This window comes from Aotus nancymaae, unplaced genomic scaffold (genome assembly GCF_030222135.1).
Source record: "Aotus nancymaae isolate 86718 unplaced genomic scaffold, 86718_ANA_hifiasm-v0.15.2.pri h1tg000058l, whole genome shotgun sequence".
Taxonomy (NCBI): domain Eukaryota; kingdom Metazoa; phylum Chordata; class Mammalia; order Primates; family Aotidae; genus Aotus; species Aotus nancymaae.
In genome coordinates, this window is record NW_026988472.1 from 38,700,234 (window position 1) to 38,724,671 (window position 24,438).

General features: G+C 44.6%; 1 protein-coding gene across 11 annotated transcripts in view; it reads left to right on the forward strand.

Moving 5' to 3' along the window:
• The first annotated feature begins 7,818 nt into the window (after positions 1–7,818).
• Positions 7,819–24,438, forward strand: part of MAP7D2 (MAP7 domain containing 2) — a 111,961-nt gene continuing 95,341 nt past the window's right edge. For all 11 annotated transcript variants that reach the window (XM_012433838.3, XM_012433863.3, XM_012433899.3 and 8 more), the window contains exon 1: positions 7,819–7,973. In XM_012433838.3, coding sequence (XP_012289261.1) covers positions 7,847–7,973 — 127 coding nt within the window. In that variant the 5' untranslated portion in view covers positions 7,819–7,846. The remainder of the gene's footprint in view (positions 7,974–24,438) is intronic.

The window sequence follows — 24,438 nt, forward strand, 5'->3', positions numbered from 1 at the left end:
CCTGGGTGACAGAGCAAGACTCCATCTCAAAAAAAGTAGGGACAAAATCTGAGTCAAGTCCCATTTCTGATTTCTATGCTGTCAGATACAAAATGAGCTGGACTTGGCAAATGTGATAACATTTAATACATATTTATGATTTTTAAACTGTCTTAGGAATCTAACAATAATGGGAATTTTTTTCTTTTTTCTTTTTTTTTTTTTTGAGACGAACTCTCTGTCGCCCAGGCTGGAGTGCAATGGTGCACTGGCTCACTGTAGCCTCTGCCCCCTGGGTTCAAGCAGTTCGCCTGCCTCAGCCTCCCAATAGTTGGGATTACAGACATGCACCACCACTCCTGGCTAATTTTTGTATTTTTAGTAGAGATGGGGTATCACCATATTGGCCTGGCTGGTCTCGAACTCCTGACCTCAAGTGAGCCACCGTGCCTGGTCAGAAATTTTCTTAGTTTAATAAAGGTTATCTACCAAAGTCAAACATAGAAATAAACTTGCAATTAAAAAAAGGTTTTTGGGGCCAGATGCAGTGGTTCACACCTGAAATCCCAGCACTTTGGGTTGCCAAGGATCACCTGAGGTCAGGAGTTCGTGACCAGCCTGACCAACATGGAAGAACCCTGTCTCTACTAAAAATACAAAATTAGCCTGGCATGGTGGTGCATGCCTGTAATCCCAGCTATTCAGGAGCCTGAGGCAGGAGAATCACTTGAACCCAGGAGGCGGAGGTTGCAGTGAGCCAAGATCGCCCATTGCACTCCAGCCTGGGCAACAAGAGCGAAACTCAGTCTCAAGAAAAAAGGTTTTTGTCTCATAGCTATATATCCAGGAGTTGTAGACCAGCCTGGACAAATAGACCCCACCCCTAAAAAATAAAAATAAAACATTCGGGCATGGTAGTGTACACCTGTAGTCCCCACTACTTGAGAGGCTGAGGTTGGAGGATTGCTTGAGCCAGGGAGGTTAATGCTGTAGTGAGCTGTGATATGATGTCACTGCAGTCACCCTGGGCAATAGAGCAAGACTCTGTTCCCAAAAAAAAAAAAAAAAAAAGTGAGGCTGGGTGTGGTGGCTCATACCTGTAATCCCAGCATTTTGGGAGACGGAGGCAGGCAGATAACTTGAGGTCGGGAGTTCGAGACCACACTGGCCAACATGGTGAAACCCTGTCTCCACTAAAAATACAAAAATTAGCCAGGTGTGGTGCACAGGCCTGTAATCCCAGCTACTTGGGAAGCTGAAGCAGGAGAATCGCTTGAACCCGGGAGGTGGAGGTTGCAGTGAGCCGAGATGGCACCATTGCACTCCAGCCTGGGCAACAGAGTGAGACTGTCTCAAAAACAAAAAAATGTCTCTGACAATGCAATAAAAGTTTATTAATCTAATGAAATTAATCTCATACACTGGTACATCCTAACCTTTGAGTACACATCTTTTTAATATGTCATGTGACAAAGTGGAGAGTACACCATAAAGCACTTCTGCATACCAATGTGTAGCAGTTTTCTCAAGGTTAAGCATTTGCAATAATTTGTATTGCAAACAACTGGACACTTCAGTGGAATATCATTTTTACTTGAAAGAGAAACTGATAAGCTGATATTTCAAACTTGGGTTTGTGTTCAACATTTTTGTAAAAATGAATAAAATTAGCCTGTCATTTCAAGGGAAACAAGTAACCGTATTTGTTGGTGGTGATAAAATTTGAAGAGCGAAAAAAGCTTTAGAAAACTAGTATCTGCTACTATTAGCTTGACAACTTCACTAAAGTAAGAACTTTTCTGAAGAGATCAGTGATATTAATGAATGTGGCATCTTAAAATTGTAGAATGAAAAGGGTCAACATATGGAAGATCATACGTCTGTCAGTTTTTTCCAAGTTTTCCAGGTGGGTGAAGTTAAAAAGTGCATTCATAGTTCAAAATAGACCAATGAATTTTAATGTAACAGTATGAAACATTTGTTGATTTGGTGTTAGATTCCACAGTGCAACTAACTTAGGAAGTCACCTCTTGTTAAGATTGTGTGTAGTGTCAAAGAACATACACAATTATCTGAAAAGTCTATTAAAATCTTCCTTTTCCGACTACATACCTCTGAGGCCAGATTTTCTTCATATGCTTTAACCAAAACTTACCAGGCACATTGAATACGAAAGCAGATATGAGACTGTTGTCTATTAAGCCGGTCGAGATTTGCAAAAATGTGCAACAATGTCATCTCAATTTTTTGTTTCTGTTACTCCTCATTAAGTGTTTATGCTAATGCATTGATTTTATTCTTGAATTAACATTTTTAAAAAATCTATTCATACAGTCAGCTGTATTAACTGACAGACACCTCGCAAGCTTGCCATTTCAAGGAATATTGATGGTGTTTATTGCCAATGCTACATTTGTACTTTCAAGTAAAAATTAGAGTTTTAGAAATTAGATCTACCAACATTAGCCAGAAAAAGAGCTCTGTGATTCTCCATTTTTAAGTATAAAATAGGGGTTGGCAAACCCCTTTCTATAAAGGGCCAGGTAGTAAATACCTTGGGCTTTTCAGGCCATCTGATCTGTTAGAACTACTCAGTTCTGCCATTGTAGTGCAAAAACAGCCACAGATGTCACACACAAATGAATGTGGCTATATTACAATAAAACGTTATTAACAGAAATAGGTAGTGGGCTGTATTTGACCTATGCACTGTAGTTTGTTGACCGTTGATATAAAGGGGTTCTGAGACCAGGTAACTTGAGATCTGCATTAGACTAACAACTTAAGTGGTATAGTACATTTTAAGATACTATTCACCATACTAAATTTTTTTTTTTTTTTTTTGAGGTGGAGTTTCACTCTGTTGCCCAGGCTGGAGTGCAATGGTGCAGTCTCCACTCACTCCAACCTCCGCCTCCCAGATAGAAGCGATTCTTCTGTCTTGGCCTCCCAAGTAGCTCAGATTACAGGCATGCACCACCATGCCCGGCTAATTTTTTTGTATTTTAGTAGGGATGAGGTTCCACCATGTTAGGCTGGTTGCAAACTCCTGATCTCAGGCGATGCATCTGCCTCAGCCTCCCGAAGTGCTGGGATTACAGGCGTGCGCCACTGCGCCAGGCCTTTTTTTTTTTTTTTTTTTTTTTTTTGAGACAATCTTGCTCTGTCACCCAGGCTGGAGTGCAGTGGCAAAATCTCAGCTCACTGCAACCTCCATCTCCAGGGTTCAAGCAATTCTCCTGCCTCAGCCTCCCAAGTAGCTGGAATTACAGGCGCTCGCTGCCATGCTCAGCTAATTTTTGTATTTTTAGTAGAGATGGTGTTTCACTATGTTGGCCAGGTTGGTCGCGAACTCCTGACCTCAAGTGATCCACCCATCTCCGCCTCCCAAAGTGCTGGGATTACAGGTGTGAGCCACTGTGCCTGGCCCATACTATAGATTTTCTTTTCTTTCTTTTTTCTTTTTTTTGGAGATGGAGTTTCACTCGTTGCCCAGGCTGGAGTGCAATGGCGCGATCTCGGCTCATCGCAACCTCCGCCTTCCAAGTAGCTGGGATTACAGGCATACACCACCATGCCCGGCTAATTTTGTATTTTTAATAGAGATGGGGTTTCTCCATGTTGGTCAAGCTGGTCTCGAACTCACGACCTCATGTGATCCGCCCGCCTCAGCCTCCCAAGGTGCTGATTACTGGCATGAGTCACTATGCCTGGCGATACTATAGATTTTTATAGGAAGTTAGTGTAGTGGGAAAAGCCCGGGAAACTTGAAAGTCATTTTTTTAAAAGCTTAAATACAAATTACGTTAATGGATATTCTTTTATGATGTTATGAAAGTGTCAATTTTCCCCAAATTAACCTCTGATTCCAATATAGTTACAATTAGTATTACAGTAGGCCATGGTGGGAGATAGCAAAAACATCCTAAAGTATATTCATGTGGAAATACTGAATTTCAAAGAATTCTAAAAACACTGCTAAGCGGGAATTCACTCCAACAGATAAGTTGTACCCTAAGCCACAGTAGTAAATAATAGATGCAGTAACAGACGGAAAGATCAGAATAGATACCTCAGAATCTGGCTCACCTACTATGGGAAATAGACATTTGAATTTTTTTTTTTTTTTTTTTTTTTTTTTGAGATGGAGTTTCACTCGTTGCCCAGGCTGGAGTGCAATGCGACAATCTCAGCTCACTGCAACCTCTGCCTCCCGGGTTCAAGTGATTCTGCTGCTTCAGCCTCCTGAGTAGCTGAGATTACAGGCCTGAGCCACCATGCTCGGCTAATTTTATATTTTTAGGAAACGGGGTTTCTCCATGTTGGTCAGGCTGCTCTCGAACTCCCGACCTCAGGTGATCTGCCCATCTTAGCCTCACAGACTGCTTGGCTTACAGGTGTTACCACCGCTCCCAGCGATATTTGATTTTTTAAAGAGTGGCTTCAAAAATTACTGGGAAGGTCAGGCGTGGTGGCTCACACCTATAATCCCAGCACTTTGGGAGGTCAAGGCAGGCAGATCACCAGAGGTCAGGAGTTCGAGATCAGCCTGGCTAACATGGTGAAATCCCATCTCTACTAAGGTATACAAAAGCAGCTGGGCGTGGTGGCATGCACCTGTAATCTCAGCTGCTCTTGAGGCTGAGGCAGGAGAATCTCTTGAACCTGGGAGGTGGAGGTGGTAGTGAGCTGGGAGGATCATGCTACTGCACTCCAGCCTGGGCGACAGAGTGAGACCTGGCCTCAAAAAACAAACAATTACTGGGGAAAGGATAGGTAAGCAGGTAGTGCTGACCAAACTACACTTTGGAGAGAAAAGTGGATTTGGATCTTTACCTCACCTTATACAGAAAAATTGCTTCAGAGTAAAGCATTTTTTACTTTTTTTTTTTTTTCTATAAGCATGAGGGGAATGGGGAGTATCTTGGGACTAGGGAAGTACATATTAACAAGACTTCTTAAAATGCAAACCATAAGGTGAAAACTTTAAGGATTTTATCACTTTGTAACCATCATGAGATGGGATCAAGCAAGAACCATCAATGGATGCTAAATCTAGAGAGAAGTTGTGACAAAGAGTAAGTACCTGCATAACCTTAAAGTGCCTCCCCACAGATTGCTTATTGCAAGAGAAAAACTACCTGTATGGTGGAGGAACAGCCAATGAGAGAAAATTATTGTATCTATGTTAAATTTACTTAAGTTGGTAGTTAACTCTAGTATATGTAAGGGAACATTCATAAGCTTAGGAAATACACATGGAAGTATTTGTAATGTAACTTACTCTCAAAGCAGTTGATAAAAAAAATAGGGCAATATACTACAAAGTAAATGGAGTAAGTATGTTAATAGGATTTTGTCATAAAAATTAAGGAAAATTTTACTAATCTTAAAAAGCTTAGTTGGCTAGGATAAAATATTTGCTTACATTTAAACCAGCAGTTATCTAGAATACAAGAAACTCCTGGAAATCAACCAGAGTAGCCCAGTGGAAATATGGGCAAGGATTGAACAGGTGATTTACAGAAGGATAAACCAGATAGAATGGCTAATCGTTTTGTATAGATCTTGAGAACACTACCAAGCGAGGAAAAACAAATAGAATGATAGCTTTTATGCAGTATCATTTATATAAATTTAAAATGCATGCATACATTCACAACAGTGTTTCAAAATTGCAGCTGCAAAGATATCAGAGGAGGTGTTTATGATTAGGGAGAGGAATGGAAAGTAAAAGGACCCCCAAAATAGAATAAAAGAGAGGGATGCTACACACAGATGTCAGCAGGCCATGACCTCAAGAGTTGGTTAATTAAACTCACCAAAGGTCCCTAAGATAAAGGAGGAGAAAGTGACAGCTCCCATGCTCTTATTAATTTGGCTTGATCTTAATGTGTTCGAATTTCCATTACAGCTCAGGGTACCAGCCCTAACTTGCCCGCTTTCCTATGCATTTATATTTAAACTTTCCTGGCTTTCTCACCAAACTCGAACCCTACTCCTGGCACACCTTTGGGCATGTCAGGGATACGTTCATCACAAACTCTTTTGTGCCACAAAGGGATTGTTTCCCAGCTTTTGGCCAAGAGTACAGGTGCCCATTCCTGAGAGTTTCAGCTTCACATTTAAAAAAAATTAGATATAATTAAGAGACCATAAAATTTACCCGCTTAAAATGCTCAATTCAATAGTTTTTAGTATACTTAGTTATGCACTCACCATAATCCTAGAACATTTTCATCCAAAAAAGAAAACCTGTACCCATTATTCAGCTTCATTTTTAATTCTGTATTTCTCCCCCCAGGGGTGGTAATAAAACTTTCAGGCTGGTCACCATCCAACAAGAAAAACGTGCAGCCTGGGGCTCCATGGGAACTGGTTATCACTTGGCAGGCTTGGGTAAACACCTGGAGGCTTGAGGTGGCCCTGCCAAGATGTCTTTTTCAATGTTTTTGAAAAGATAATAAATGTGCATGGCAGTGGTGAAAGAATGCCCAGGGGAAAGACTCTCCCCCTACCCCCAACCTCACACCCTTTCCTGACCCCTACTCCGGAGGCAATGAGTTTAGCAGTTTCTTGTATGTCTTCTTGGAGAGATCCTCCCCGGAGAGGTGTTTTGTTTTTTGAGACAGTCTCTGTCGCCCAGGCTGGAGTGCAGTGGCATGATCATGGCTCACTGCAACCTCGACCTCCCAGGCTCAAGCGATCCTCCCGCCTCAGCCTCCCCGAGCAGCTGGGACCACAGGCGTGCCACCATGCCCAGCTAATTTTTAACGTTTTTTTGTAGAGACAGGGGTCTCCAACTCCTGAAAGCAATCCACCCGCATCAGCCACCCAAAGTGTTGGGATTACAGGCGTGAGCCTCCCACAGGTATCAGTCAGCATTATTTACCCCTTAGGAGAAGAAGGACCAAATTGGCTGCGGGCGGGGTGTGTGGTTGAAAGGCCAAGGTCGGCCTACAGCGTGTGCCCCTGCCTTTCGTTGAAGATCGACCCCAATAGCCTGCTGCTGTCCCTCCCTAGGTGACTGCACGCTGAGGGTGGGGCATCACTAAACACTACCCATGTGCCTCGAGAACTGGAACCTAACTGCTTGGAGGGCGGGTCCTCCGGGGTCTACACATGTGGCATTGGCCCAACTGGCACCCACCTGTGGGCCTAGCCAGAAACTGTTTCTAAGGCTGCATTGCTGAGTTTGCATGCAAACGCCCAGGGTGTGTAAACGTGTGCGTGCTGAGTGAGTACGTGTGTGCACATTGTGTGCTGTGTTCACGCATTGTGTGAGGATGTGTGTGTACAGTGTGTGAGACTGCACCCTACATCTATACACGCTTTGAGTGTGTATCCACACTGTGAGAAGGTGCATTTATGCTGGTGTGCACGTTGAGTGTGCATGTTGCATGTATGTGAACTGCGTGCGTGTGCACGCCTTCTGTGTGTGCACTGTGTACAGCAGTGTGTAAAGACGAGTGTACGCCCGTACGCGCTGTGCGAGGACTGCTGTGCACATGAAATGCACACGCTATGTGCGTGCGCAACGTGAGAACCGGCGCGCATATCGCACGTGCACGCCCTGCGTACGCTGTGCGTGGAACCGGTGCGCCTATCGCACGTCCACGCCCTGCACGCGCGCTGCGTGAGAACCGGTGCGCCTGTCGCACGTCCACGCCCTGCGCGCGCGCTGCGTGAGAACCGGTGCGCCTGTCGCACGTGCACCCCTGCGTACGCTCTGAGTGGAACCGGTGCGCCTATTGCACGTGCACGCCCTGCGCGCGCGCTGCGTGAGGACGCGTGCGCATGCTGACGCGCGCGAGTTCGATGCGGCGCGGTGGGCTTGGCAGTGCGCCTGTGCGGTCGGTGTGTCCTCATGGAGCGCGGCGGCGGCTTCGGGACGGGATCCCGGCCTGAGGGTACTGCGCGGGGTAGCCCTCTTTCAGGGAAGATCGCAGAACCGGGCGCGGTGCGGACCTCTCACCCCAACTACAGGCCTCAAGGTAGGATCCCCAGAGTGTGGCGGGCGCCCGAGGGCTTCGGGATCCCCCGCGGGGGCGGAGCGGGACGGGCAGGGTGGCGCAGGGCAGCGGTCTTCGAGCGTTGGGGGAGGGGGCACGGCTCAGAGCTGGGATAAACGCCCTTTCTCTAGTCCGGGATCGACCGGACGTTTATCCAAGGGCCGCACCCCTCTCTGTGCGAGTGGCGGTCTTTTTCTGGGGAGACCTGGGTGAGTGTGTACACCTGGGGGATGGCTTAAGGTGGGCGGCAGGTGTGTTTGAGTTGGAGGTGCCCGAGGAGGTGCTGGGTGTCTAGTACCGGTCGTCGAGGAGCAGCCGGCGTGGGGGTCTTTAGGGTAAACAGAGCGGGCTTCTGGGGTTGCCCCAGCCTCCGCGCGCGCCCTCTCTGCGTTCTGAGAAACGCGCGCGAGCACCGCTGCAGCCCAGCTTCGCACCTCTTGGCGTTCCCAGGGGGCAGAATCAGTGTGTCACCCATTGGCAGAGGCAGAGGGATTGTTGCCTGGGCGGCCAGGTGTCTGTCGCGGACCGGGTGCTCCTTCGGCTCGGACGCACTCCCTGTGGTCTCTGGTACGCTGCTCAGGTGGCCCGGCCGCGGCCCCCTCCGGAGGCAGCGGGGCAAACTAGGCGCTCAGCCCTCGAGGCTGCAGATGCCTGGAGCCATGGAGGGCTGATCTCTGGCTGCCCAGAAGCCAGCGAGGCAGTGGGGAAGACTGTCAGGACATTTTGGCAGGATTTTAGATAAGCAGGTCTCGAATGGAGTCGTCTGATGCTAACGTTCTGTAAAGTGGTTGCAGGTAGTGCGGGGGTGTAAACAGCATTGAAACTGATTTCATGCTGTTTTTCCTGACAACACCTTTTTTCTTCTTTTTTCTTTTTTTACTTAATAATGCAGGCTATTTTTAAAACATTTTTTACTGCAGTCTAACATGCATTTAAAACGCACAAAACTATGATTCGATGAATTATCACATAGTGAAAATATGAGTATTTTATATAAGCTGGGCCAAGAAAAGGAAATAAATCAAGAGAAATTTTCATAAAACATGCTTTTTCACTGGGGTTGTGGGGGCGAGGGGTATTTTCTGATTGGGCCTTCAGTTGCATCATTCATAGAAGGAGGAGATAGCTTAAATAATTTCCAGTTGTGTTTTTCATTATGCCCTTTCAAAGGCAGAATTCATTAAATGTCACAGGATAACGTCATAACTACCTTTGAAATGTGTGCTTTTGTTTTTATCCTTTCTGCTTGAAACACTCAAGCTGCATCTGCTAAGGAAGAACCTGGAAACCACCCTCCAGAACGACCCTCCCTGGCAGAGGCGACCTTATGTAATAAAACATCGAAAAGGAGAGATTGTTTCAGTTTGCAGTTTTATTTGGTTGAGAGCTTAAATAATGGTTTGTTTCGATGTTTTGTTGTACTCATGAGAAGTGGGGAGGGGCGGTACGGCAGGGCCTTCAGTGTATCTTGGATTTTATTTGAAGGAACTTAAGGGGAGATTTTTTTTTTTTTTAATGGAAACAAAATTAGGGGAAGGGGAGGAGGTGCTTTGGCGGGGAGATTCTTAATAAGTTCTGTTTAGAAACTATTGTAGAATCGTTTAATGCACTTTTCTGATATTAAGATTAGCTTAAAACTATTTTCATTTGAAATTGGAAATAGAAAGATATGTTGTGTGAAGGTTTGAAATGTGAAATAAACACCTATGAGCATTAAGGTTGGTATGGTCAAATTGGAATGTTCAATTTAGGTGCCAGGTGATACCACTATTTGTTCTTTGGGGGAGTTAGCAAGGCTAGGTGCTTAAAAAAAACAGTCTCCTTAGAAAAATTATGATTCTAGAGGTTTTGTAATAATCTGTCCTGGATACCAATTATTCTTGGTTACCCAGGCCCTTAGCATTTGGGACCCATTCCTAATGAGAATCAACCTGCTTTTCTAGAAAGTCAACCATTGTTCCTGAGCTTCAGCTGGGTGCTGTGAAGGCGGCAAAACACAGAAAGACCTGAGATGTTTAGGCTATCCAGCAGTTTTGTGTTGTACCGTTGGGGGATATGAGTTGGCTAGTGGTTTTCCTGGGAGCTGTTGTAGAAGATAGCAAGGAAATACCGCTGGTGGTTTCCACTAGCAACAGGTTCTTCCGATATTGAAATCCTGTGCATGTTCCCATTACCCCTCAGTGATGCCTTCTTTCTTTCCTTTTAATTACCTCTGAATAGAAATTACCAAATCTACTGTTTATTTTAATACTTATCTGATATGCATAGTATAACAAATGAGCAAGAGCTTGTTTCAGTCTGCTTGAATACTTTTATTTTTTTATTTTTATTTTATTTTATTTTTTGGGGGGATGGAGTCTTGCTCTTGTCGCCCAGGCTGGAGTGCAGTGGTGCGATCTTGGCTCACTGCAACCTCCACCTCTCAGGTTCAAGGGATTGTCCTGCCTCAGCCTCCCGAGTAGCTGGAATTACAGGCACCTACCACCACACCCGGCTAATTTTTGTATTATTTTAGTAGAGACGGGGTTTTGCCATGTTGGCCAGGCTAGTCTTGAACTCCTGACCTCGTGATCCACCTGCCTTGGCCTCCCAAAGTGCTGGGATTGCAGGCATGAGCCACTGCAACCGGCCTCAATCTGCTTAAATACCTTTAACCAGCTGACAGAATCAGCAGATCTCAACCATGACATTGGACAGCATCACTGTCACACAGACCTTGTGTCCCCCTCAGACTGAAATACTCCCTTCTCCCATTTTCTCTTCAGGAATTCACTTCCTCTAGGTTCTCTCAGTCAGAATTAATGAACTTCCTCCTGTCTGTGCCTGCAGTACCTCCAGACAAGCACTCTTAGTCTGCCTGTGTGATATTAACCTTCATGCTCCTCTAGGCAGATGCTCATTGGGTGTTTACTGTGTGCTGGACTCTGCTGGCCATCGCTGTTACTAAAGCTGACTAGATAGATTGAGGTCCAGACTGCCTGGGTATGGAGCACTGTCCTTCCTACTGTGCCATTTTGGGGAAGTTATTTGACATCTGTGAGCTTCAGTTTTCTCATGTTTAAAATGGGCTTTAGAAGCAGTTGTCAAGTATATCACACTTGCTGGACGCAGTGGCTCACACCTGTAATCCCAGCATTTTGGGATGCTGAGGCAGAATGATCGATTGAACCCAGGAGTTCAAGACCAGCCTGGGGAACGAAGTGAGACCCTATCTCTTGAAAAAAAAAATAGCTGGATGTAATGGTGCATACCTGTAGTCCCAGTTACTCAGGAGACTGAGGTAGGAGGATCGCTTGAGCCCTGGAGGTTGAGGCTGCCGTGAGCCGTGATGGTGCCACTGCACACCAGCCTGGGCGAAAGAGTGAGACCCTGTTACACACACACACAAATGAGGCGGGGGTTGCTGAAGAACAACACTGGGAGATAGAGTACTGTCTGGAAGATGAAGGAATTAATGTCTGTAAAGCAGGCCTGACGCACAAGTGCTCAAGCTGGTGCATTTCCTCTGTTAGATTGTTAGCTTGAGAGCAAGGCCTGGGTCCAGGTTATAGGCACTTCTCTCAGTGCTGCCTGGTGCAGAAGGTGACTGGATCATCATCCTACCCCTCCTTAGGGTTTTTGTGCATAGTAGGTCTGTGACCATTGTTTAATCATGTCATGCTGGGAGCAGCTACACTGGATTGAGTGCTCATAAATCACTGATGAGTTGGATTAAAGAAATGTGGCAGTGCAGAACTTTGAGATAATGGAACTGCAAAGCATGTTTCCTGAGGCCCTTTTAGTTTTCCAGTGTATTCTACAGGTATGTATTGTTTTTAAAATTTTTAAAGTTTTTTTATTGTAATGGCTTTTGGGGTACAAGTGGTTTTGGGTTACATGGATGAATTGTATAGTGGTGAAATCTCAGATTTTTGTGTCCCAGTCACCTGAGTAGCATACATTGTTTACTGAATTGAAACCCTTTCCCCCTTGTTCCCTAGGAAGGAGGGAATTGAGGTAAGATGGCATTTCCTCATGTCCTTCCATCTGCATATCTTCATCCCCTGCCCTGGAGCACGAGAATGTAGAGGTGCAAACTGGAAGTTCAGGATAACCTCCCTCGGGGGTTCACAGTAGGGTGGGGGGCCAGACACGGTGGCTCATGCTTGTAATCACAGCACTTTGATTTTTCTTTTCTTTTTTTTAAGACAAAGTCTCACTCTTGTCCAGGCTGGAGTGCAGTGGTGCAATCTCGGCTCACTGCAACCTCCACCTTCTGTGCCACCATGCCCAGATCCCAGCACTTAAGGAGGCTGAGGCAAGTGGATCACTTGAGGTCAGGAGTTTGAGACCTGTCTGGCCAACATGGTGTAGCCCTGTCTCTACTAAAAATACTAACATTAGCCAGGCGTGGCAGTGCACGCTTGTAATCCCAGCTACTTGGGAGGCTGATGCAGAGGATCGCTTGAACCCAGGAAGCGGAGGTTGCAGTGAGCTGACATTGAGCCACTGCACTCCAGCCTGGGCAACAGAGCGAGATTCTGTCTCAAAAGAAAAACAAAGTAGGGTGGGGCCTGGAGGTCCAGAGTACACAGTTATTGGAGGCTGGGAAGAGTAGTTGGGGGTGGGAGGGAGGTGGGGATGGTTAATGGGTATAAAAAAATAGAATGAATTAATAAGGCCTAGTATTTGATAGCATGACAGGGTAATTATAGTCAATAATAATTTAATGATACATTTAAAAATAACGAATAGTATGATTGGATTGTTTGTAACACAAAGGATAAATGCTTCAGGGGATGGCTAACCCATTTTCCATGATGTTATTATTTTACATTGCATGCCTGTACCACAACATCTCATATGCCCCAGAAATACAAGCACCTACTGCCTACCATGTACTCAAGAGAAATTAAAAATTGTAAAATTAAAAAAACAAAGTAGGGTGGGCCCGAGCAGCAAAGACTGAGAGTTGGGTCCCCAAGAAATCGGAGTTCTTCATCCTTTTTCAAAGTTCTGTTTAAAACTATTCTTGAACACTTTAATCCTAAAACTGTTCAGATCAAGAAGAACAAGTTGAGTTTATGCCTCTAGAGTCTCTTTGTCAGTGGAAAGGACCACAAACTTCCTACAACGCTGTATTTGGTTTGCGGCTCCTGGCTTTATTTACTGATAGCAGCATAGGACTTGGACTTAGCAGGACCTTCAGGCAAACTGCTGAAAGTCTTTCTGATTTCTCTTCTGATGTCCTGGCCATGGTGACAGAGCTGGGCAGTCTGTCATCTCTAACCCTGCTTCCTCTCCAACATGAAAGGATGTTTTCCTTTTTCCTCTCTTTCAGTTGCCCCATCATCTTCACTGGCTAGTGTTTTAAAAGAACATGTTGTCTTCCATAGTAATTATGATTGACTCACAAAACAGAAGGATTCACAAGGTGGATTTGGGCAGGCAACAGATGGAGATTTCTGGGGGATGTTGGTAAATATCCTGGTGGGTCTTGTTGAGAGGATTTAATGAGATATGTTGCCTGGTGATACAATGATACTGCCTGGTTTTGGGGGGCTGTCCGTGGCTAAGTTGGCTCTGGCGGCAGTTCCAGCATTTGAAAACTTCCCACGGCCCTGCCCTCCAGCCTCTTTTGAAAGGAATTCCACCAGAAGAAGGAAGGAGGCAGGTAGAGGGCAGCTGCCCTTAGGGAGGAAGTATCCACTGTCCACCTCACATCTGTATTGGCCACGTTGAAATGTGGAGTTCGCTGTCTCAGCATCTGAGGCTCTGGGACTTACTAGGCCTCTGGATCCCGCCTCATTTGCTTGTGAGGTCAGTCTGAATGCAAGCCCTGATCTGCTTTTCTGTCGGGAAGCATTTGTTTTCCTCTTGCCTAGGAACTTTTTCTGTTTTTAAAAGCCTTGTGGTTAGCAGAGTTTGGGTTGTCATTTAAGCAAAAGGAAAACAGGTATGAGTGAGCCACATGCATGGAAAGCATTTAAGGGAATAGCAGTCATGCCCAATGCCTGAGATCCTTGGAATGACAGGGTCTGCCCCCAGGGCTCCTAGCTTCTGACCAGTGCTGGGTTCATTCACCACCTAAAAATACTTGCTTTTCCTCTCACTGCCAAATAGGTTGGTGCCTTGCAGCCCCCAGGCAACCCCTTGGAATGTTCCTTGCTCCTTTGTCATCTCACCCTCTTCATCCCTCCCACTGTCTGTGTTTCTGTAATAACAGCTTTACAGCCAGTTGTGGTGGTTCACACCTGTAATCCTAGCACTTCAGGAGGCTGAGGCCAGCAGATCGCTTGCACTCGGGAGTTCAAGACCAGCCTGGGCAACATGGCAAAACCCTGTCTCCACAAAAAATACAAAAAATTAGCTGGGCGTGGTGGCACACGCCTATAGCCCCAACTACTTTGGGAGCTGAAGCAGGAAGGTTGCTTGAGCCTATGAGGTTGAGGCTGCAGTGAACTGAGATTGTGCCACTGCACTCCAGCTGGGTGACAAAGTGAGAGACTGACTCAAAAATAAACAGCTTTATCATGTCTGTAAAATTCATATGCCGTACATTCCACCCATTTAAAATGCACAATTCAGTGGCTTTTAGTATATTCACAGAGTTATGCAGCCATCACCACAGTCAATTTTAGAACATGTTGATCATCCCAGAAAGATTCCCCATACTCATTAGCATTTATCATTCTGCCTGGCCTCACAGCCACTGTTCTGTCTATGTAGAGACCTCAAGACTTCTGCCGGGGCAGTCTTCAGCCTTTGGTGCAGACACGCATTGCAATTGCCTAGAAGTCTGTGGGTGGGTCTTCATGCATTAGAGGTTTAGAAACCAGTATTCTGTATACTCTGTCCTTCAGGTCCAAGATGTGCTCTTACCCTGAAGCCTTGCCTTTTCACCTCCTTCCAGTACATCCCCACTCCTCAGGACCTGCAAAGTGCTCAGAACCTGAATGTAACTTTGCATAGCAGTCTGCAGTTATACACTGCACGTGTTCATTTCAGCTTCCCAGACAGTTATGGCTGCTAATTGTTGAGCACTTGTGTGCCAAGTGTCAGTATAAGCATTTGTACATTACTTTACTTTTGTCTTCACAGTCACCCTTTATACTCTTTTTGTTATTTCAGAGACATTTCAGTTATCTATTATTGTATAACAAGCCACTCCAAAACTTATTTCCCATAGTTCCGGTAGTTGTCTGGGCTCACTGGAGCAGTTCTGCTGCTCCATTTGGGGTCACCTGGAATCACTCATGCTAATACAGTCTTCTGGGAGCTTAGTTGGATTTGAAATGTCCAAGATGGTCTCTTGTCCAGGTATCTAATCACAGGGAGTCTGTCCTAGACTTTCTAACTGTGGCTGCTGTGCTTCGAATGAGGAAGCAGATGTTGCCAGTTCTCTTAAGGCCTGCACGTACAAGTCCCAGAATGTCATTTTGCTGTATTCAGTGGTCAAAGCAAGTCCCAAGGCCAGCCTAGATTCAAGGGGAGAGGAAATAATCTCTACTTCTTGATGTGAGGACAGCATGCACCTGCTGGGAAAGGAAAAACTTTTAGTGGCCCTTTTGGAGAATATCTACTGTAATAGGTAAGTATAGTCGTTGCTTGGTATCCATGGGGAATTGGTTCCAGCACCTCTCAAGGACACCAAAAATCAAGGATACCCAAGTCCCTGATATAAAATAATATAGTATTTACATATAACGTATGTACTTCCTCCCTTATTCTTTTTTTTTTTTTTTTTTTTGAGACAGGGTCCCACTTTGTCACCCAGGCTGGAGTGCAGTGGCACGATCTCAGCTCACTGCAGCCTCAACCTCCCAGGTTCAAGCGATTGTCCCACCTCAGCCCCTCCAAGGAGATGGGACTACCGGCATGCACCACTATGCCTGCTTAGTTTTTGTTTTTTTGTTTTTTGTTTTTGAGACAGAGTCTTGCTCTGTCACCCAGGCTGGAGTGCAGTGGCATGATCTCTGCTCACAGCAACCTCTGCCTCCTGGGTTCAAGTGATTCTCCTGCCTTAGCCTCCTGAGTAGCTGGGATTACAGGTATGTGCCACTACCATGCCTGGCTAATTTTATATTTTTAGTAGAGATGGGGTTTCACCACCGTGTTGGTCAGGCTGATCTCGAACTCCTGACCTCATGGTCCGCCCGCCTCAACCTCCCAAAGTGCAGGGATTACAGGCATTAGCCACCGCGCCTGGCCATTTTTTGTACTTTTAGTTGAGATCGGGTTTCATCACCACATTGGCCAGGCTGGTCTTGAACTCTGACCTCAAGTGATCTGCCCACCTTGGCTTCCCAAAGTGGTGGGATTGCAGGCATGAACCACTGTGCTCCTCCCTCCCTTTTACTTTAAATCATCTCTGGATTACTGATAATACCTAATAAATGTAAATGCTATGTAAATAGTTGCTATACTGTGTTGTTTTGGGAATAATGACTAAAAAATAGTCTGTACATGTTCAGTACAGGTGCAACCATCCATTTTATTTTATCTGAATATCTGAATATTTTCTTTTTTTGAGATAGAATCTCACTCTGTTGCCTAGGCTGGAGTGCAGTGGCGCAATCTTGGCTCACTGCAACCTCTGCCTCCTGGGTTCAAGCAATTCTCCTGCCTCAGCCTCCCAAGTAGCTGGGATTGCAGGCAGCCGCCACCACAACTGGCTAATTTTTGTATTTTTAGTAGAGGCAAGGTTTCACCGTGTTGGCCAGGCTGGTCTTGAACTCCTGACCTCAGGTGATCCACCTCCCAAAGTGCTGGGATTACGGGCAGGAGCCACCATGCCCAGCCTCTGTGGTTGGTTGAATCCTTGGATATAGAACCCTTGGATACAGAGGGCTGATTATATGTTTTAATTAAGAAAGGTTATGTATTCAGCCAGAGGTGAAAGATTTAAAAAAGAAGAAAGGTTAATTTATTTGCCCAAGGGCATATAGTAAGTGGCAAACCAGGCCTCACACCCAAGTGTGTTTGACTTCACAGCTGAGAATTTTTAACCTTCCATGCCACTGTGCCTCCAAAGATGGATGATAAACTCCTTTCACACATGAGCTGTGTCTCCCACATCTGCTGTACCCTTCTGAGGATCTAGCTCAATACTATCTAGTGACATCTTAAAAAGATCTTGTTTGCCTTTTCCTTAGTACACGGTTGTTTTTCTCCCCAAAGGCGATGGGGATCTCATTTCTTAGAATTACAGCAAAAATATTATTAAAATGCTTAGAGGAAGAGAAGTTCCATTTAATGGAATTTCCTAGTTTACCATGAATTAACCCCCCATCTTCTCTGTACCCACCATTATTGTTGAGGATCTGAAGATGTCCTTAATCTGCTTCCTGCCTTAGGACACTCTATTGGGTGTGACTGAGGCTCTTGCTGTAACTTGTCATTGCTCTAGAAGGACCCTCGAAGATTCTCTGATACTGTAGCCTAGTGTGTCTCAAACTAACTCTGGTAAAGGAGGAGTTTTTGTTTTTTTTCATAAATTTCCAGTCTGCTGTTGACCAATATCTTGGTAAAACACAATAAAGAAAAATATATGAAAGACATGGAAAATACAAGTCCCAATTTTTAAATGTCAGATTAGATTAAATATTAGATTTAAAGAGCTCATAACAGATTATTCTGTCAAATTGCTGTAAATGCTTCTAAATGCATGCTCTCGTCGGGGAGGAGTGGCTCACACCTGTAATCCCAGCACTTTGGGAGGGCAGGCAGATGACTTGAGGTCAGGAGTTCAAGACCAGCCTGGGCAATATGGCGAAACCCCGTCTTTACTTAAAATACAAAAATTAGCCGCGTGTGGTGGCATGCTCCCGTAGTCCCAGCTACTCGGGAAGCTGAGGCATGAGAATTGTTTGAACCGGGGGTGGGGGGGGTGGAGGTTGCAGTGAGCCAAGATGGCTGCTGCTCTCCAGCCTAGGCAACAGAGTAAGACTGTCTCCAAAAAAAAAAAAAAAAGCATGCTCTCAATTTATGACTTTATTGCAGACTGATAATGAATAATAAAGAGATTGGGCTCCCTCCCCACAGCCTGTCAGGGTTAGGCTGCTCAGGATTTCCTGAAGAAAAAAAAGTAAAAATAAGAGACTGGCACCTGTCCACAGGACACATTTTGAGTAGCTCTGCTCTGGGCCAGCATTTCCCAAAGGGTATGGTACATAAGAAGGTTTTAGGATGCATGTGGACAAACTTATCTTTTTAACTTTAGATTAATAGTTCTGTTGATTCTTCAATTGTATTTTAAAAATACAACTAGTACATCAAACTGCAGTTTCTGAATATTTTTGGAATGAGTAAAAAGTAAAAAAAAATAAAAAAACTAAGTGAAAATAAGTCAATTTAAAGAAAAAGACTATCCACTGGGCCTGGTGTCTGGGAAAAAAATTTAAAAAAAAAAAAAGACTAAATGAAAGAAGTCAGTGCTGGCTAATACAAATAGAATGCTAGCCACATATGTAATCTTACATTTTCTTGTAGACACATTAAAAAAAAGAAAAAAGAAACAGGCAAGATTAATATAATACAATTTATTTAACCAAATATATTCCAAAATATTATGATTTCAGCATGTAATTAATTAATTAATTTTGGGGGTGAGGGGAAACAGTCTCTCTCTGTCCCCCAGGCTGGAGTACAGTGGCACAGTCTCGGCTTACTGCAGCCTCCACTTACTGCAACCTCTGCCTCCCTGGTTTAAAGGATTCTCATGGCTTAGCCTCCCAAGTAGCTGGGATTACAGGCACGTGCCAGCCACCACGCCCAGCTAATTTTTGTATTTTTAGTAGAGACAGGATTTCACCATGTTGGCCAGGCTGGTCTCAAACTCCTGACCTCAGGTGATCTGCCCACCTCGGCCTCTCAAAGTGCTGGAAGTACAGGCATGAGCCACCTCGCCTGGCCTCAGCATATAATTAATATTAAACATTATTAATGAGATATCTGACGTTCTTTTCTTTGCACCAAGTCTTTGAAATTCAGTGTGTATTTTACACTTCTAGTGTGTCTCCATTTGGACTGTTCATGTTTCAAGTACTCAATAGCCAACTGTGGCTAGTTGCTACTGTATTGGATGGCACTGACCTAGAACATTTCTATCATGGCAGGGAGTTTTGTGGTCTACATTGAGTCTCATGATGACTAAATGTGATGAGTATGCTTTCAAGTACGGCGTGAGGCCCAGTATGTATGCTGTGGTAGCAGGTCCAGCTCGGATCTCTTCTGCATGAATGTAGAAGAAATAGAAACACACTTTGATGAGACGGACTCCCCCAGATGAGGCAAAGCAGGCCCGAATCCCCCAGCTTTCAAAGGGATAAGCTGCTTTGGCTTTCCCCAGCATGGGTGAAGGGAGTGCACTGAGGCTGTGACTAGTGGGTCCTCACACAGACTTTTGTCTTGGGGACCTAATAGACTGTGGAAGGGGGATGGGCTTTGCTTTATGGGAATTATTAAGCTGTTATCGAGGAAAAGTGCTAAGGTTTGAATGTCCCTTCCAAGACTCATGTCGAAATTGCCATTATAATGGCATTAAGAGATGGGACCGTTAAGAGGCGAGTAGGCCATGGGGCTCTGCCCTCATTAATGGCCATTGTGAGAGTGTGTTCAGTTTGGCCCCCATTTGCTCTCTCTGTATCATGGGCTTGCTTGCACTTCTGCCACGTTTTGATGCAGGAAGAAGGCCCTCACCAGATGCTAAGCAGATGCTGACACCACCAGCATCCAGAATTGTGAGCCAAGCGAATTTCTGTTTGTTATAAGTTAACCAGTCTGTGGTGGTATGTTACAGCCACTGAAAACAGACTAAGACAGAAAGCATGCTATTGAAAAAACATGGAACCATAACTGTGGGAAGAGAGCTGTATTAGCCAGCTAGGATCTCCTGGGTTTGGCATTAGAGTCGGAGTGAGGAATTCCTGCTGCTGGGTAGGGTCTGGTGAGTCGGGATTCACTGGGCTCTGTGAGGTTGGATGTAGTCATCTATCCAGCTGGTATCATATCTTCCTAGTGCCTTGTTCACGGCAGCCACTTGCTACTTCTGACCAACAGGTACTGATTGACTGATAGGACAGATGCCCTAACTCTGGGAACCACACTGTGAAACAGGGAATTTCCATTGTATTTGGGCTGATTCTGCCTCCATCTTTCTAGGTTTGATGTCACAGAGCTGCCATTAGTTACAGATGGCCTTACTGGGCTGATTACCCAGCACCTGCTTCAGGGCCTATAGGACGAGCCCCTTCCCAGACCAACTTGTCTCCTTCCTGAGCAGTTGGTCTGTCTTCATCTTTGGGCACTGAGTCCTTCAGAGTTGACTCTTGGTTTAGCAACTCAGCCAGTGTGGTACTCTGGTTGTTATGGTAGATGTATGGGATTAACTTCCTTTTCAGCTCCATTTTGTATCCCTACCCTTGTTTTTCTCTTTCTCTCCCACTTTCTGTACTTATTTCTGCTGTATTTTACATAAGTAGAGTTAATCCTTTCTGGAAGGAGGGAGGGAGGGCATAAATGAATGCTTGAAATTAATAAATACAGAGCAGGAAATGCCCTTGCAGCTGGAGTCTCACTAGGTGCCTGAAGCCCTTTATTAAGCAGTGTTCTATGTCCCTGTTTCAGAATAACACCTTAATAAGTGCTATTAACTTGAAGTAACCATCTGAATCATAAACTGGGCAAGACTGAATTCTCCTGCTGTGCTTATTCTTAAAAACAGTCCCCCATGGGGTTCCTGTATGTTCTCTTCCTTCAATACCTAATGCATTTGCAGCACTACACTTATCAAAGGGCAAGTGCATTGTTTGTGGGGATAGTATCACCTCTTAGCAGGTTTTGCTCCTTCCTACCCTGTTATTTGTATTTGTTCACTTTTCTTGATCACCAGTCGGGGTGACAGTTGGTGGTGAAATATTGTGACAGCCTTCAGTGGAAGCTTTTCCTTGCACCTGGGTAAATTTTTCCCCAGTGGAGGTATGTGTTATGAATAAAATTTAACATTGATAATTTTCATTAGCTGGATAACCCATTTTTAAACAGTTGTAGTTATGTCTACAGGCCAAAAGCTCTGTTTAAAAAATTACTAAATCTAGGCCAGGCATGGTGGCTCACACCTGTAATCCCAGCACTTTGAGAGGCCAAGGTAGGTGGATCACCTGAGGTCAGGAGTTCGAGACCAGCCTGGCCAACGTGGTGAAACCCCCCCTCTCTACTAAAAGTACAAAAATTAGCTGGACATGGTAGCGCACACCTGTAATCCCAGCTACTCGGAAAGCTGAGGCAGGAGAATCGCTTGAACCTGGGTGGCAAAGGTTGCAGTGAGCCGAGATCGCGCCATTGCATTCCAGCCTGGGTAACAGAGTGAGACTCTGTCTCAAAAAACTAATAAAAAATAAAAAATTACAAATTGTAATTGCAGTTTTCTTACTGCAAAACATGTTCCTGTTCTCCCTTTTTCCTCTCCTCACCCACCTAAATTTCTACTTCACTTGATTTTACTTTTGTCAGTCATAAATTTTTTTATGAAGAATAGTTGCTTCTTCTTAATAGTCTCTTGATCTCCACATATCCCTAATCTTCTGGGATGGGATTAACCCTTTTTATAGAAGAACAATTAAGTGAGAAGAACAGACTGTTTCACTATACCCTATTCAACTTTAATTTCCCTTAGTTGTATTTTTCTCTGTTTCAACTGAGGGGCCCAAGGGGACTCAGTGCCTTTCTACTGAGGAGTGTCGAATGTCTTTTGTGGTACATAGTTTTATCTTTACTGCCTAAAAATCAAAGGGATTATTTACACTTTGGCATGTAAAAATGATTTCAGAGCAAGTGGCTCTTAATTCAAGCAGAGATAGGACATGCAAGGTACAACACTGTCGAATAGAACTTTCTGTGACGTTGGAAATGTTCTAGGTCTGAACTGTTCCATATGATGGCCACTAGCCACATGTGACTGTTGAAGACTGAGGAACTGAGTTTTTAATTGTTTCTCAATTTAAAAAAATTAAATTTATATCACCACATGTAGTAGTGACTCCTATATTGGACTGTACAATTAACTAGATAATGACTAACCTTGACAGATTAGGGTCAGGAATGAGGAATGAGCCTCGGATCTCAAACCCATCTACTCTTGGATTCTCCTGTACAGGCTTTGGTATTTGGCACTCGTCATTCGGCCACTCTCAGATGCTGGTAGGCCACCAAGAACAGAACCATCAGTTAGCTCGTTAGCACTGTATCAGGTCTATAGGACAATGATCAAACTAGTAGACAAGACTTATTTCTGGCTCCTTGGTGGCCATGGAGTGCCCACAGCCAACCCTCTATGTCCCTGTCTCACCTTTTCAACTTGGCACAACTGAAGAGTAAAGACTGGAGCCAGGGTCTTTGGTTTCACAACTTGGTTGGAGAAACCAGATGGACTTACAAGCCATTACCAAACAACTAGATAAAACCAGTAGCTAGAAACCAGTAGCTAGCTATAAAGGATTTGGGTGAGCTGTGGGCAGAACTTTTCCAGAAAAAGGTTGGCAGTGACCTCAACCACAGCCTAGGTCAGAGAACCCCATGGCAGGAAGTGAGGTTGGCGGGGCATTGGATGCCTCTGCTGAGTTAGTCATGTTCCTTGTTCTCTAGCAAGTACTCTCTAAAGTGGGTAAGTCTAAACTCTTTCATTCTTGCTTGCTCCTTACAAACTGTGGCCTCAGACCTTGGCCCCTAGAACTCAGTTGCTTGTCTGTACAATGAGCTTGTGTACAAGGTGATCTTACTGGTGCTTTCCAACTCTGAGATGCTATGATCCTCCCTAGCCAGCCCAGGAAGCAGAGGGAAGTGTATGGCTGGTCTCCACCCTTCTTGTTAGTGGTATCACCAGCCACATAGCTTGGAATGACCCTCCCATTACAGCCAAACCTGAGGATTCTGCCTCCTTTATCCCTCATGACCACATCCCCATGGTCAGTGCCTTGGTTCAGACTCTGTCATCTAGAGCCTCACCAGTATCAGAAGAACCTTAGGAATCTCTGTCCCTCCGTCCAGGTCACCCTCCTTGTCATGGGTCCATCATGTCATTCTCTTGCTTTAATCACCTCTGACACTTGCCTTGTACTTTTTTTTTTTTTTTGAGACGGAGTCTTGCTCTGTCACCAGGCTGGAGTGCAGTGGTGTGATCTTGGCTCACTGCAATCTCCACCTCCCAGGTTCAAGTGATTCCCCTGCCTCAGCCTCCCAAGTAACTGGGACTACAGGCGCACACCACCACACCCAGCTAATTTTTTGTGTTTTAGTAGAGACAGGGTTTCACCATGTTGGCCAGGATGGTCTTGATCTCCTGACCTCGTGATACGCCCACCTTGGCCTCCCAAAGTGCTGGGATTACAGGTGTGAGCCACCACACCCGGTCTTGCCTAGCACTTCTTAAAGAGTGTATTCTAAACTGCTGTTGGAGTTTTCAGGCATGTTGGAATGGGGCTCCCATTTACCCCTCCACTCCCCTCCTCTGTCCTGTGACCACTCCCGCTCAGAATGTTCAGCACACTTTGCACCTGACTGCTATTGTACGTGCTGTTCTCTTTGCCCAGAATTCTTTTTCTCTGTGTCTGCCATCTTCATTCCTGTCTACCCTGTTCATCCTTCAGTATTTGGCTCACACCTCACCTCCTCCCTGAAGCCTTCCCCAACCACACACACTTTTGGTGGTTTTTTCCCTTCTCATTCATTTTCCATTACAGCATTCATTATGATAATGCAGATAAATCATGTGCAAATAAAACTGGGATTGGCACTTGGAAACTAAAGTACACAAATCTTAATTAAGTGCACAGTCTGATGAATTTTTATCTATACAACCATGTAACCCACACCCAGATCAAGACATTAAATATTTCCAGTACCCAGAAGGCTCCTTCATGCCTCCTCCCAGTCAATACTTCTCTCCAAGGTAATCACTGTTCTCACCTCTTTTCACTATAGATTTGTTTTGCTTATTTTCATATCGAATTAAAATAGATTAATTAAAGTAGATACTTTTTTATTTTAGTAAAATATATGTAATTTTAGCAATTTTTAAGTGTACATTTCAGTGGCATTAAGTACATTCATATTGTTGCACAGCCATCACCACCATCCATCTCCAGAACTTTTTCATCAAGTATATCTTTTTTAGTGTCTGTTTTTTTTTTTTCATTTAACATTATGTCTGTAAGATTCACCTACGTTGTTGCAGGAACCAGTGGTTCATTTCTTTTTATTTCTGAGTAGTAGTACATTGTGTGACTATACCACAATTTGTTTTATCAATTCTCTTGCTGATGGACATTTTTTTCCAGTTTTTTATTCTTTTGACTAAAACTGCTATAAGCGTGATGCTTGTGCAGATAGCTTGGTGCCCATAAATTTCTGTCGGGTGCATACCTGGGAGTGAAATGAGGTCTGAAATGTCACTTCGTAGATTCTATATAAA